The following is a 15,228-nucleotide window of genomic DNA, read 5'->3' on the forward strand; positions in this document are numbered from 1 at the left end:
CATGTATCATTTTTGATCAGTGCTATCATAGACAGTAATTGACTTGTACTGGCTGGGTAACATAGGGAAGTGCAGCTGGCCTAAACAAACAAAGCTGCTACGTTCATTACTCTTCCTGTAGTGTACTCTTTTCCAACAGAAGCCCTCCTGAGCACACAAACCCTTCTCCTAACAGCATCTCACAACATGATTGCTCTCCTCACCTAGCTCTGCTCTGTTCAGGTCAGTGGAACAGTATCACCACAAAACACACAACTTTATTATTGTAAAAGTTTCTTTTTTACCTTTGTTCAAGCTGTTTGATGGTGGCAGCCATCTGATTTGTTTTTTCTTCCAAACGGCTGTTTAATTCGCTCTTCTGTTTCACTCCCATGTCTGAACTCTGGAAAAAGTAGCATTGTGTTTTTTGTAAGTAGCACGAAAACCAAAATAAGCCATGGTAAATCATGTGGCACACGAAATGAAAGGGGCAGAAGCCAAAGCAACAAGAGGAGCTCAAAAAGCAAATGCTGGGTTGATATTGCAAAGACAAACATCTTGCCCTACGGGTGTAGGCTACATATATAGCCCACAGAAGGGCAATTCCATAATCAATGAAGCTTCCGTGTAATACATACTAATGCAGTACTTGCTAATGTCATTCCACTGTTTTGCACAGAACGATCGGCTCAAAGAGAGCAGAAGCAACTTTTTCCTGCTCTAGAATTTATTTTAGTATTTATTTCTGAGCATTTTGTGTTGCTGTCGTCAAGAATCTGCTTTTGTCAATCACAGAGTATGTCATTACACTATGTTCATCAAAACACTAGATTATACTGGAACAGAAGCTACCGTGGCTCAGTTTTTATAGCACAAAAATAACGCCACACCCCATGAAACAGATGATGCTTTCCCCAGTCAAACATACACATTTCTGGATCATCAAGATTCTTTCTTCAGAATCAACTACATTTTCCTTTAATGCCCGACAAGTTCCAATTGTTCAAGTACCAGTTTTCTTGCAGAAAGACAGAAGTATGGTATACAACCTGTATGCCTTCCACACCTAGCACCTTTGAAATAGACATGGGAAAAAAGAACAAGACCTACCATTTTTACATGGAATTCACTGCATTCGATTTAATTATTTCCCTACCTGCAGCTTAAAAGACAGTTCATGCTTTAGGGCCCTGAGATCATCCAGCTGCTGCCTGAGCGCCACCAGCGCATCCTGCTTCTCACAGACATCTTTCTCCAGCATCTTCATGGCCAACTCCATCTCCTGCCGCATCCCGATCTGCACCTCTAGCTCCTTCTCCACATCCTGAAACACAGGGGTCGGGCAGCGTTACTGGGCAGCTTTCCTCACCACCCAGGAGAGACTATACTGAATTACAGCTCAGTGGCAAGATCCTTATGTGCATGGGGGTATGTCACACCTACACATGCAACTGCACTGCCCGGCTGGAGAAACAGACCTCGGACTGATCAATAGGGCCAAAAAAGTCACACTGCTGCTGACAGGATTGTCTGGCTGAAGCAGGCAGGAATGACGATAATCCCCTGGCCACACATTTGACACGGAGTCATTACATGAAAAAGCCATTTGTAGCGAGCCCAAGCTCCCATTGTACTCACCAGTCGCAGCTGAGTCTCCTCCTTTAATTGTTTTCGTGCCTCAGTCAGGGCTTGTCCATCAGCAGTTCTGTCTTTAGTGACCTAGGTTAATGAAGACATCCAATTAACTTGTCATTATATACGATTAACCCTCGCATTTGCTGATTATCTGCTCTTCCCACCACCTTGAAAACAAGCTCAGACTAAAACCAGATTGTCTGTCAGAGTTCCTAGAACTTTCATTAAATCAGAAAAAAAAAAAAAGCTTGTAGATGCTGCCCCTTGATTTCCAAAGAAGGCTACTATTTCAGGCCAAAAAAAAGCACAACTGCTACTTCCAATTTTTTCTGCCACCCCCTCAGAATACCTCATCCTTCCTCCCGTCCCTTCCGACACCTCCGCACGGCAAGCCGTGAACACGCCGTGTGAGCTCTCGGCTCCGCAAGCTCACGGTTTCATCGGCTACAGACAGGGTCCATCTGTCACCCTCTGCGGAGGATGTGCCTGGAGCCACTCTTAGCTATTGCAGTTTTTGTGTTAGATACATAAGGAAATCAAGTGTCTTTGAAACAGCTGCTTCTCAGTCAGCTTTGGGCTGGAACCGTAATTGTTCACACACACCAACCTTACGATTGGACTCCAAGATGTAAGAACTTTCTTCTTTAACCCGTTCCATCTCTTCCTGCAGTGTAATAATCCTGTTGTTTGCAACAGCAAGCTGTGAACCAAACAGAACAACAGGAACACATAAAAAACATGCTTGACCATTTTTTTTCCTCTCTGGACAGGTTTTCTGGACTCTTTTTTTTTTTTACCTTCAAAGTGAGAAAAAAATGTTTGGCATGGCAGAAGACAACTGAGCCTCTACCACAGAGAGAGCCGATCTGAAAAAGCATTGGTTAGTGCCAGTGTAATGGATTTCCAATACTGGCTAAAAAAGAGCCTTCCCAACCTATTTCAGGTCCTGCCTTTCAGCAAAGTTATTGACTTCTTCAGGTCAACAACAGAAATCCTCTCTCCATTCCCCTTCCCTTGCCGATGACAGCAAAAAGGAAAAACCCAAGAGTATGTGACAGCTAAGTTGACTTCTAGCAATGGAAATAAGTTACCAGAGAATAAATACTTGTATGGGGTTTCTAAAGCTTCAGCAGTTTGGGTGCAGTGCTAGGTAGAGCGCCCGAGACAGAGGATGCTCCAGCATTTGGGCAGGAGGAGCATTAGGACAGCCTCAGAGGAGGAGGAAGATCAGGCTGGAAAAGGCAGAACGGCAGCACACACCACCCTTGTGAGACAGGACATCTGCCCCAGAGGAGCTCCACACAAAGACATGGCCACAGACTGACACACTGCTGTGAGCACACGGTCAGAGGCCACAATAACCTCAGAAAACTCCTCCCGGCTTTGTCAATCAGAACTCACATAAGCCTTGCACACAAGAAAAGCTCAGTGACATCCCAAGAGACCAATGTCATTAAGTGACAAACCCAAGTAGAAATTATCTGACAAAAGTGCAAGTCTTTGGTACAGCTCAAGTCAAATACATAAACTGATGTGACAAGTGATGCAGTTCATTAACTACACCCTGCAAGTAGTGCTGGTTGGCACGGTGTGTTCCGGTGTCGCTTAAATTCTTACTCTAAACAGTATGCAGATTTCACTAAGACACAAGCAAGTAAATTATTAAAAAAAAAAAAAATCAATAAATACTTCAGCCAACATTTGCCATTAATCTCATGGGTACCACGCCTAATGGACATAGCACTCATTCTGCAGGTAATAAATCATTAACCATTTATCATAGCACTGGCAAAGGGAGCCTCTACTGTAGACCACCTTTTAAAAACAAATAAATAAAATGCAAAACCCATGTCTTAATCCTCAATTGCGAGAGTGGATACACTAACTTCCACTGCTATAGCTTCTCATGATTTGGAATACAGGCGTTAATGTCCAGTAACCAGACACACAGACCTCCTTTAATGAGGGTGAACAAGGAAAAGAGAGTTTCTGTTTCATATTTCGCTGCAAGAACACTGAGATATCCCAGTCCGAATCCTTCTGCTAAGTGACACGGGTACAGTGATAGCATAAAACCATTAGGATGAGACCTACTGTCACCCAGGCTACTGACCTAAAAAGATTTTATTACATTGATGCCATTACTGATGAACTGTGAGACCAGTTTTAAAACACTAGTTACACCTATGACTCACGTACCAACCATTTTTCGTGCTCCAACTGAATAAAGTTTTGTCTATAAGGATAGTTTTTTCCTTTCTTTCTTGCAAATTGTGACAGGCTAGAGGAAAAGTTACTGAAACACTTCAATTATTATCTTTACACTGTAAACTTCTGCACCTGTCTTAATAAACAGACATGTACAAATTTCTGTGTCACATCTGGATGTCTCAACCTACATCAGCCGCACTGCATTCAAAACCACATCCACCATTCAATTTATTCTTCGACATTTTCCAAAAAATGGGAAAACGTGAAGATTCCAACAGGATTGAGTGCATTCATCTGCTTTTGGTTTTTAACATAAACATTTGGTTGTTTTTCCACCTCGTGCTTAGTAGCAACACCCCGTGTAATTCCTTGGCAGTTCAGTTATTCCAGTTCCTTCATTAGTCAGTCATCACTATGTACACCAGAATTCTGGAATGACCTCCTCCCTTAGCTTTTTAATCCCCCATTCCAAAAGGCCAAAACATTAGATGATTTTCTATCACACTTACCTCCTCGGTCAGTTTAGTGTTGGATTTTTCTAGGGCATCCACCTTGGCCTGTAGGTTGTTTACTGTAGCACTGTTCAAGAAAAAACAAACAAACAAACCAATCAGTAATTCCTTCTCTTTTAACAGCCTGTTTTCTCTTCTGCTATACTATATAATCAAGAAAAAATACATCATGTCTTACCTTAAGTGTCTATTCAGTTCTTCTACGTAGTTCTTCTGGTCCAAAATAGCAGTTATCTGACCATCGCTGGAAAACAGTCACGGTTCAGCTCGGTGTGCGGCAGCCGCTCAGTGCCGCGGGGCGCAGCCACGCGCCGGCGGGGCACCCGGTGCCGCGGGTCCCACCAGCCCTGCGCGGCACGTACCGAACCGCAGAGCCGAGCGCAGCCCGCGCCTTTATCATCATGCCCTCTGACTCCTCCGAACATGCAACTACTACATTCAACCGGATGGCGTTCCAGTGTTTTGTAACACGTGGAACAGGAAGATTCAGGCAGACAACATTTCTATGAGTACAATGGTATTTCAAAGAAAAAAAAACCTTGGTTTTGCATTACATTTATAGTCAAGAAGAGTAATCTCACTGAATTTCATTCTAAATAGCTTTTTGATGAAAAATGTAACAGCTCGCAGGGCAACCTGAAATACTCAAATACAGGTGACAGAAGATGAGAAGCAGGACAGCTGTGCCTGCGCTTACCCTTCACTGCCTTTCGTGCTGTTCCCATCTTTCAAATACATTGAGAAATCAATAACTCCAACCTAGAAAACAAAAACTTTCATTTTACATTAAACACTTTTCCTGAGACTAAACACTGTCCTTAGCCATCAAAATTTAGAGTAATTCAGTTAAAACATCAGTACACACTGTATTATAGCAATGATTCATTATACCAGCAATCTGTCCAAAGTTAATGAAAACTTGGCTTATTTCAAGCAAATATATACTAGGATAAGCAGCAAGTTGGCATGCAGGTCCTAGGACATAAGGACAAAACATCCCTGTCATCGTGACTGTACATACACTCCTTTTGCAAGCTGGAATTTAAGTGCATACAGGCTCATTTTCTCGTGTTTAGCAGCTACAATGATCTCATCGCACAGCATGAGTGAATTCACAATTCTGTCCATTTATCCTCTCATTTTGGCAAAGATCTTCCCCACGTTCACCTCCTTTTTCATCTACGACATTTCACTCCACAGTGACCTGCATGCGGACCACAGCTAAGAGAAAACCAAATCCTGGATCTCTGATCTCAGCCCTGCCAGGTGATGGTTGGACTTGATGATCTTAAGGGTCTTTTCCAACCTAAATTAATCTATGATTCTAACCACAGAACACAATCGCAGTAAGAAGCTTGTATTAGTCTTCCATTATATATAGTAACAAGCTTCCATCTCAGTTGATCCAAGTCCTCTACAATGGAAAATTGTTCAAATTTAAACAAGTCAAAAAAAACATTAACTGAACGCCCAGTACCTGTGAATCCAGGTCTTCTCCCTTCATGCAGAAGTTTGCGTCAATGACATTCAAACCCACCAGGAGGCCAGCAATGATGGCACCTTCTTCTTCCATCATCAGTGCATTAGGCTCATAAAATTCACTGCAGGACGCATGGCAAGAGAAGACAAGTGTTGCATCGTTACAAGTCAACTGAAATGATGCCAACTAGCATGAGACCCCTGCTATTTCATATGACAATACAATGTACGCGCAGCCTTAACAAAACCCCAGGCGGTGGCACATAGTCCACACAGAAATATACCCCTATGTACTACATATGTCCTCCTGCTCTGACTGAACAAACCTCTCTCAGCGCACTAAGTCCTTAGGTGGGGCAAAGACCCAATAAATAGCAGACCAGATCGCTCAGCTGGTGAAAGGTGACAGAAAATAAGCATGATTTTCTAGTAATGCAACAGCACAGGGGAGACTTGAGACTAGGGCTTAATATCAGAGTTTCATAAGTAGTATACTTCTGCAAGCACTATATATATGCTATATTACATCATTCTGCAAACACAAGCTACCACATTTGGCAGTGGACAATACCAGGTTCTCCTTTCTAACCCCTGTCAGCTGTGCATTTGCATGGACAGCCAACAAAAATCTACTTGTTTGAGTAAGGAAACACCAACATAGTTATTGAATTGCTTTACACAGACATAAGGACTTTCAAATAAACTACAAAATGATTGCTATTTTATGGGTGGGCAGAGATACAGAGAAGTGAAATGACTTGTTCCAAGTCAGGTAGTAATGAAGTGACAAGGCCAGAAATAAATCCGGGGCCAAGATCTTGCAGACGGAGAATGCTGTAACACTTCTGTACAAATACTTCACCAAATCATCTCTTGGGAACCAAAATTTGTGTTATTCTAATGGCTACTTGGGACAATGAAAGTGGAGAAATAACTTCTGAATGAAGAAAGAATACTAAGACTTTTGAATCCCTCAGAGGAAGCTCTGCATTTCATGACTATTACCATTTCTCAAGAAAAGTACACACATACTTTATCATTTGCGTGTAAATGAGCATAGAAGTCTTACCAGAGAGCAGAAGTGACCCTGAGCTAATCCAAGAGAGTATAGTGCTCACCTGAGAAGATCCTTTCTGTTAATCAAGGCTTTCATGTATTCCGAAAGTTTCTTCTGCATCAGAGCCAGGCGCAGCCAAGCTCTTCCTCTGCCCACAGGTGTCCTACAAAGGCCAGAAACAAAGCAGTTGCAGACACTGCAGTGCACATTCACAAACAGCTTTAATGATCCCTTTCTAAAGTTTCTGCATCTCAAAGACGGAGCTGATACTGATGAAAACAGGTAAGTGCCTATAGTTACAGACAAGTTTTTTCTCAGCAATCGCTGCTTCTCTCATAACAAATCATGTATTTGTTGTTATACTAAAAATATTTTCCTGACTTTATCCCTGCTGGATGCTACAGATCAGCTGCTTCCTCAAATCACCCTCTGATTCAGAATCAGCTTTGCATAAGGCAAGCCAGAAAAACATGTGCACGCTTCAGTTCGGCACAGATGCCCGAGCACCACTCCTTCAGGTAGCTGTTACGTCAGGTGAAAATCCACTAAGCCAACTGAAAACACAAAATCCGTACTGTTCTCTTCAAGTATTTTGCTCATTAACACACTCACGGGATGCAATTGGTTATAGTCCCAGTCCTTCCCCGTTTCTCCTGGCAAAGTGAAGCAGGCAGCTTTAAAAACGCAACAGCTGATACGCCGCACCACAGCCCCGGCTCATCGACCCTGGCGCGCTGGCCAGGAACGGATGCTCCAACGGAAGGTGCAAGTCCCCCGTGTCAAGCAGCATTCTGATGAGAAGGAAATTTCTTTTCCACCTCCAGCAGTCAGCCAGCTGTCTTACCCCAGACGGCATGTGGGGCACTTTGTTTTCTAACCTGAACCAGTACAGTATAAGCAGCAACTGCCCATGAAAGTCACCTTCACTGCTCCCCATCCTTGACCTCACTAACACATGACAGAACATTTCCCAAGGGTTAGTATGAATGCAAGGCTAAGGTTTAGAAATTTATTCTAAAACTGCTCTTTATTTCAATGTCTTTCATGTTTTGATATTCTTTCACAACAGGGGACGGCACCAGGAGCTCTGGCCCAGCGCGGCTGGCACTCCGTGCTGGTCCTGTAAGCTGGAGCCCTGCACAGCTCTCCAGGAAAAGCACTTGTCAGTATGTACATCACCAAACACTAACCCAAAAGAGACTGCTCTTGAACTCATTCATCTCTTCCTTCAGCAAAGAACATTTAATCCTTAGCCTTGCTAATCATACAAAAGCTTCTTCGTGCCTTTTTTCCAGTCTCCATGTTGAAACCTTAACTGTTTCCTTTTAGCACGGACTAAACAAACCTGAATGTAATGTCTGAAATTACTACAAAATTTTTAAAAGCAATACATGCTTAAATTGTTGTGGTTTTGGTTTTGTGTTTTGTTATTGTTGGGTTTTGTTTGTTTTTTCCTCCTCTATTAACATAAGCTGGTGTCTTCTCCAGTTTTGTGACTCTGCCTCCCTTTTACACAAACTTTACAAGTTTAACAGCATTTCCTCAGAAGAAAAATTACCTCTGTCAGCCTGAAAATTATTTGACCTGTAATCACCTTCCTTCCAACTCCCTTCTTCAGTCCGACTTCAGAAAGAGTCAGTAAAAGGCTATTCCTGTACCTAAAGCACATCGTCACTGGCTTAGTGCGAGCAATAAATGCGCTGTCGTCCATAAAACCCCATGTGCCTAACACCGAAATAACAGATCTTATCCTCTACTTCCACAGATAATTAAGAAAAAGAGAGTAGTGATCCATTTCTATCAGCAGAAGGTGGCAGATGGATTCCTGAAGGTTATGTTTGCCCTTCCTTCTCTTCTTCAGGATCCTCCTTACAATAAAAAACATACTATGTACTTGCGCGGTAAAAGACTGTACTTACTTCAGCCCTGGGAGATCTTTAACACTCGCTGTAATCTCCGCAGCTTCAGGAACGAGTTTTTCTACTAGTTCTAGTGGTCCCCAAAATGACTTATTTTGCCCAAGAAAAGTCTTTTTGGCTAGAAAAAGACAGAAAATGAGCCCATTAGGTCTGTGCGTACTAAATACATTCTCAAACATGGTCAGAAGTAAATGAGCAGTAAACAAAAACCTCCAGAAAGATTCTTCTAGGACTGCAACTGGGCAAGTACAAAAGACAATTTTTTTTTATGCCTGAGTGTGGCAATTACTGGCATCGTTCAAATAAGGCAACAGGAGTTTGAGACATATACCAGAAAACATTTCAAACGTCCCAAATATACCAAAACAACAACATCCAGTGATAACCAGCAACTTAAACTCACTGCTAGAAGCCAAAATTTGCTAGGGTGCTGTTGCCATCCCTGAGTTCTACTGGATGTGTGGACAACAGGTTTTTTCCCTCACTGCCCACCACATTACAAGAAAAAGGACCGCACCACTTTGAACCCGCTCCACAGCTTCCAGGGGCTTCTCTGTGCATCCTTTCCTCCTTCAGAAAAGCTTTCTAGGCATGCCTAGGTACTGAAGCTGGAAATTAATTTTCTTTTTCTATAGTTCTTACTGTGACTCCACAGCAGCAGTGAGAACACTGAGAACTCTGTTACCTTCAAATTTATGACCAGTAGCAGGGACACTGGCACATGGATAAACAACCTGAAGAATACGAGCACTTCTCCCTTGCAAAATGTCACCTTAACCAGAACAGGAGTCACTCCTTCCGTGTGTAACACTGAGCACAGCTGCTAAAGCAGCACCACAGGATGACAATGTGGGTGCTCAGGGGGAATTTTAAATCACCTGCTTTTCATCTCAAGCTACTATCACACAAGGGCAGCGTATTAAGAAAAGCAGTCCACCACTTGGCAATTTGAGTTGTGACTCCGTATGATATAGTTCAATATATGCTCTATTTGCCATTTTAGAAGTCGCTTAGAAGACATTAGCCGCACAAAGCCAAGGTCCTCGGCTTTGGCAGAAATATTGAGAAAGGATCTGTGTTACGGTTCCTCTTCCTGCAGAAGGACCGGTGTGTCCCTGGAGCATGAGGAACTGCAGAGAAGAGGGAGTCATGAGTTTGCTGAGCAGCTCATTTCATCACCGGTCTCTTAGTTATACTCGACTCCCATCTGAAAAGCCGTTTCAAAACCAGCAGGCAGCTGCAGCAGCCGGGAACTTCTCACCTGCAGTGTCACACCTTAGACAGAGGACGTTTTTTCCCTGTGGCCTGTCAAGTCAACCGTGATCACAACAGTGACCCTACTCAGCCTCTCTTCAGTCTACGGTGGGTTACAAAACTAGACTTTAAAAACCGGGTTGCTCTTTCCCGCTCCTACGCTACGACGAGCAGCCGCGAGAAGGCCCCTCACGCACGGTTACCTTTCAGGCCGTGTTTAAGGCAATGCTCCATCACAACGAAGAACTGCTGCAGGGGGGCATAGTCCGAGTCCAGCGTCCTGCCCAGGTTAAGTGCCGATTCAATCAGCCCCTTGATACTCAGTTTCGCCATGTTCATCAGGTTCATACGCTCATTAGCCATGAGATAATTAGGATCTATCAAAAAAAAGAAAAAACACTGTTGAGTGACAGAAGCTATTTTTTAAATAATAAGATACCCCATCTCCCTCTCTTTTTGCCCCTCAGCTTTGGAGACGTTTTTAGGGGCAGCGACAGTTTGACCTGAGGCGCTCTCTTCAGGCCTTTTGTTGAGAGAAATCAAAGCTGACTAGTGTTTTACGGCCAAAGCCACAATGACACGGGAATAGGCCATATATCACACTAAGCGTGTCTTGATACTTCAAATAATTACAAAAGCTTTAAGTTTTCAAGAAAGAAAAGTTTAAAGACAGCTATTGATATTGTGCTTTACATCTTGACAACTCAGCACTGAATGTCACGGCAAATCCCCAGCTACGTCCAGTCACTACAAACTGGTAAGAATTCTCCGTTTATGAGTTGTTCTTCAATCGACAAATAACCATGAATCCTCTCACACTTAATCCACCAATGTGTCTCTGTCTTTACCTCTCGTGACCTTTTTTTTTTTTTTTACACTTTGACATAACATGCAGCCAATTCCCACCTCTCTCTCTCCCCATTTTATCAACACTGCTGATGGTTTTCCCCACTGATGCTGATTTTTTTCCCCACTGATGCTGATTTTTTCCCCACTGACAGTAAGGAGCTGACCTTCACAGCTCCTCTGACAGCTCACTCATCTCCAACACTCACACAGCTTTTCCAAGACTATATTCTTCCTCTACCATAAGTATTCAGATATTTATACTTGCTAGCATCTTCTTGTTGCAAGAAACAAATAGAGACACCCATGTTCCAAAGCACACCCTGCCTGCAGGCCTCCCTGACCTGTATAACGTGCAAAAAACCCTCATTTACAGCAGTACTGTCCCATAACTAGAGAAAAATTGCCCTACATCCACAAAGTGTGCTTAAGCTTCAGGCCACGAAATAACACAGTGAGGGGGAAAAATCTTGCTACTGAAATGACGTTGCACCAGTGGCAAGTTTTCTGTTCGCGCCTGGTGCGCCTGCAATCTCGCACAATTTTAGAGCTCGGGTTCCTCGGCACAAGCAGTTTCATCCCTGTACGGCATGTTTATTCTAGAGCTGCTGTAAACAGCCATGGACCCTCAAACTGATTTACCGCTTTCACAAGTCAATTTGCTGCACCTAGCAGCAGAAAGATGACCCGAGGACATCGGAGGCTACAGATCAAAGCGCAGGGTGCATATCTTATCTGCTAGGAAGACAAAGCATGCTTGCAAGCAGGTAAAGCAAGTAAGTCTCAGAGACTGAAATCCTTCAATGAGAACAAAGGGAGATATATTGCTATTTAAAATGCAGGGGAGCACATAGCCAAGTTTGATGAAAAAAGCCATAAAAATATCTAGAAATCCAAGCTGTGGAAAAGCGGCTGTTCCTGCCGGCCCTGCGGAGCCCCAGCAGCCGGACCCACCCAACCGCTCGGCACTGCCAGCGTGCTCTCCAGCTTTCGGGAGGTTTGCAGGCTCCGTCTCTCCTGCGCACATACGGCTGAGAGAGGCTCCTACATCTCTCCTTAAACCAGCCGTCACGGTGAAGGAGGGGAACATGCAACCCTCATCCTCAGAGGATCCGCTCCTGAGGTCAAGTCTGGGGTTGTCTTCAGCAGGTTTGCCACCGAGCAGACATCAAAGCTCTGCTAAGCAGGTGCAATTGAGCTCTGTTGGTGACAGTCTCATACTATCTTGTCAATAAAAGTGCAAAGAATAATTTCTCCTAAATTAAAATGCGACAACTTGGCCAAAAGAGGTCACCGGGATATTCTTCTGAAGACTACTGCCGTCTCCTGCAGGACTCGCCTTGCTGATGCAAGTCATCATCTTGCTTCATCATGATGCTGGTACTGATGAATACCAACTCCTTGTTATCCCAAAGGTACAGCCACTGCAACGAGGCATCGTCAGCACCCGCCATTCCAAAACAGCAAGGAACAAAACTTTACAGAGTCATTAAAAATCACATTGCTCCCACTTGCCATCTTCGATATCCTCTGCAGGCTGAAAAGCACTTAAGCCCAGCAGCCTGTAGACCATGGGAGGAATATCTGATTTCAGTCACCTATGGCTGAATCCAAACCAGGCAAGAAGAGCAGCAACAGTGCGACTGAGACTCCTTACGCCAGACAAAAGGGGACACTGAAAGGCACGTCAGGGGTGGGAGATGAAAACCAACTACTCAAGTGGAGACACAACCACCCTCAGCCAAAGAACCTGAGAAATGATGAAAGGGAATCAAGACAAAGCTTTTGTGAGACCTAGGATGGAAGGTGGATTTGCAGGTCGTCGTCTAGTTGGTGAGGTCTTGCTATTGCTGCTCAGTTTCGGGTGGCTGGTTTTATCAGGGATTTTTATTAGGGATGCTGATGATTCAAAAAACCCCTCAGACCCAGCACTCTGGCAATAGTGCTGACAACACTCGACTGCCCATCGAAATGCCCTGGCAGTTTTGTTTTGCTAACTGTACGCTCTTCAAGCGCTGGCTGTCTTGGCTCCCAGCTTATAAATAGGCTGAGGCATTCACTATTTATTTTCATAATTTAGAAAACCTCTAAGTACTCATTCAGGACTGTAGAAAGATTAAATTTAGTGGGTGATTTTTATCACCTTGGCAGAACTACTACTACTTTAAGCTGATAGATTTGGCAGGTACGTTGAGCAGACGACCTGTTTTGTGATTTGCAATCCATTTTATGATTAGCAATGTAGCTATAACGGTCACCATTACTAGGAATGCATGCTCAAGAAAAAGACAAGTCAGAGACAACATTACACACAATTGATTGCAAAAACTATTTTTTATACATGCAATTAAAAAAACCTTAGTATTACTGTATATTCTCTTCTGTGTACTTCTGGATAAAACTAATGAACACCACCTCTGACTGCATCCGTCACAGCTGCTCTTTAAGAGTATACAAACGTCACTACAGCGTTTGCTTCTACCACAGCCAAGTGTGGTCATAAAATCGTGCTTTGCTTCACTATGATGACTCAAAATGCACTCAGAACAAGCTTATCTGGTAAAAAAACCAAACCAAAACCAAACACCAGCCCCCTCCCTCAATCCTTCTAGTATAATGATTCCACCAGTAAATCCGTGCTTCTGACCCAGACAGATAAAACAGTGGAAATCTCTACTAGGTCTGAATAATCTGAGGCAGTTTACAAGAAAGTATGGTGCTGAGGTAAAAACCACAGATTTTTTTTTTTTTTAATTTACATAAATTTTGAAGTCTAGGTTGAACACGATTATTTGCCTGACCAGGCCTTGAAGACAAACTCCTATGCGTATGCAACAGTGTGCATCCTGATCTCAGTAGCGAGATCAGAGCCTTTCAAAAAGCTGAGTCTTTGCCTCCTGAACACATCCACAAGTTTTAAGACTCGACTGAAACCTTCTTAATAATCACAGCTCTTTTTCTTCTTCCCCATCAGGTGAATCAGCAAGATACACAAAGATACAGGGACCTCCTCTCCTTTCCATTAGGATGTTGCCCCACGGCTCCCCGGGTCCATCGCCAGCCAGCCAGCATCCAAAGCAACTCTGCTTTTGTGGCAAATGACCAACTAATGCAAAATTAAAGAAATTGTACAAGACAACTACATGGGAAGTGGTACTTTGGCTATGGTTATTAGCTAATTGGAATTAGGGTAGAGTCCAAGGCCACTGCTCAGCACTCGGGTGCTATTCCAACAGATAGTGGCAGGAACCCACGCGCGTTTCTCGGCCGAGAGCCGCGGGCTCAGGCACCATCTGCGGGTCTGTGACCGCCGGCTGTCAACTGCGGTTGAGACGACGCTCACAAAACCACACGGCACTTAGCGGCTGAGCAACACCTGAGCTGACGAAAGCATTTAGGAAAAAATAAAGCAGGGCCATGCCTTCATTTAAGACTAAAATGTCCGGTCACAGCCTAAAGAACTAAAATATCAAACCACTGGAAAATGCTTTCGTCACATTAACTGAAGGCTCGTGCTTCATTGGTCTGCTGTGAACAATGCTGCTCTGTATATGTAGCTTGCATAAGAGTCTCATCTTGCAAACCAATTAACTGTTATGCAGTATGAAACTGGATAAAATCCTAAATATTTATTTTAAAAAATGAAATCCTAAGTAATTTATACCACTGTTATATGTGCTGCAACACATACACCTTTAAAATTGAGTCTAAAAGCCAGCGAAGATGATTTGTACCCAACAGGACTGTCCGGCTGGCTCTAAGTCAACCCAGACACTTTGTGCTTTGATGATCAGACCCTGGTGTGCACTGAGATTCTCGGTTTGAGTCAATACCACCTCCAACTTCCTCTTCCTGCCTCTAACTGCAAAATCTCAACCTGTGTTTTACTACGCAGGCCATGCCGTAAACATTCAAGCGTAAAATCTTGTCCCTTAAACTTTGCCTTTCAGTGTGGTTTGGATTTCAACTGAAGTAATCTGAAATTCTCAGGATTTTGCTATTTAAAAATTGCAGCTTCTACAGAATAGATGTGCTTTCTAACCGGTAACCAAGAACACGGGATGGAAGTGGCCACGACTGAACCGAACTCGCATCCCACTACAGTGACAGGGTAAACTCACCAGCTGATCCTAACGGTTTCCTTACAACACCGAACTCCCAGGTTCCTGAAGAGGTAAAAGTGCGCCACAACCATTCACACTCCAACAGCACGAGAAACAAAGGGCTTCAGAGAAGCTTCCACAAAGGTGATGTTTTCCAAAGCATTCAAGAACCCCAGGAATCCTGGAAGCTATTGGAGAGATAAAATGCGTACCTAGGAACCTAAGGTCAAAGA

At 43.5% G+C, this 15,228-nt stretch overlaps 1 protein-coding gene across 6 annotated transcripts in view; it reads right to left on the reverse strand.

Moving 5' to 3' along the window:
* The window catches only part of RUFY3 (RUN and FYVE domain containing 3), a 50,900-nt gene that overhangs the window by 12,819 nt on the left and 22,853 nt on the right, over positions 1-15,228 (reverse strand). For all 6 annotated transcript variants that reach the window (XM_065634950.1, XM_065634949.1, XM_065634952.1 and 3 more), the window contains exons 2-12: positions 10,250-10,423; positions 8,793-8,910; positions 6,935-7,036; positions 5,815-5,938; positions 5,035-5,096; positions 4,516-4,581; positions 4,335-4,404; positions 2,222-2,314; positions 1,618-1,698; positions 1,136-1,303; positions 285-382 (exon numbers count right to left, since the gene is read on the reverse strand). In XM_065634950.1, coding sequence (XP_065491022.1) covers positions 285-382; positions 1,136-1,303; positions 1,618-1,698; positions 2,222-2,314; positions 4,335-4,404; positions 4,516-4,581; positions 5,035-5,096; positions 5,815-5,938; positions 6,935-7,036; positions 8,793-8,910; positions 10,250-10,423 — 1,156 coding nt within the window. The remainder of the gene's footprint in view (positions 1-284; positions 383-1,135; positions 1,304-1,617; positions 1,699-2,221; positions 2,315-4,334; positions 4,405-4,515; positions 4,582-5,034; positions 5,097-5,814; positions 5,939-6,934; positions 7,037-8,792; positions 8,911-10,249; positions 10,424-15,228) is intronic.

The sequence above is a fragment of the Caloenas nicobarica genome, chromosome 4, assembly GCF_036013445.1.
Source record: "Caloenas nicobarica isolate bCalNic1 chromosome 4, bCalNic1.hap1, whole genome shotgun sequence".
Taxonomy (NCBI): Eukaryota; Metazoa; Chordata; class Aves; order Columbiformes; family Columbidae; genus Caloenas; species Caloenas nicobarica.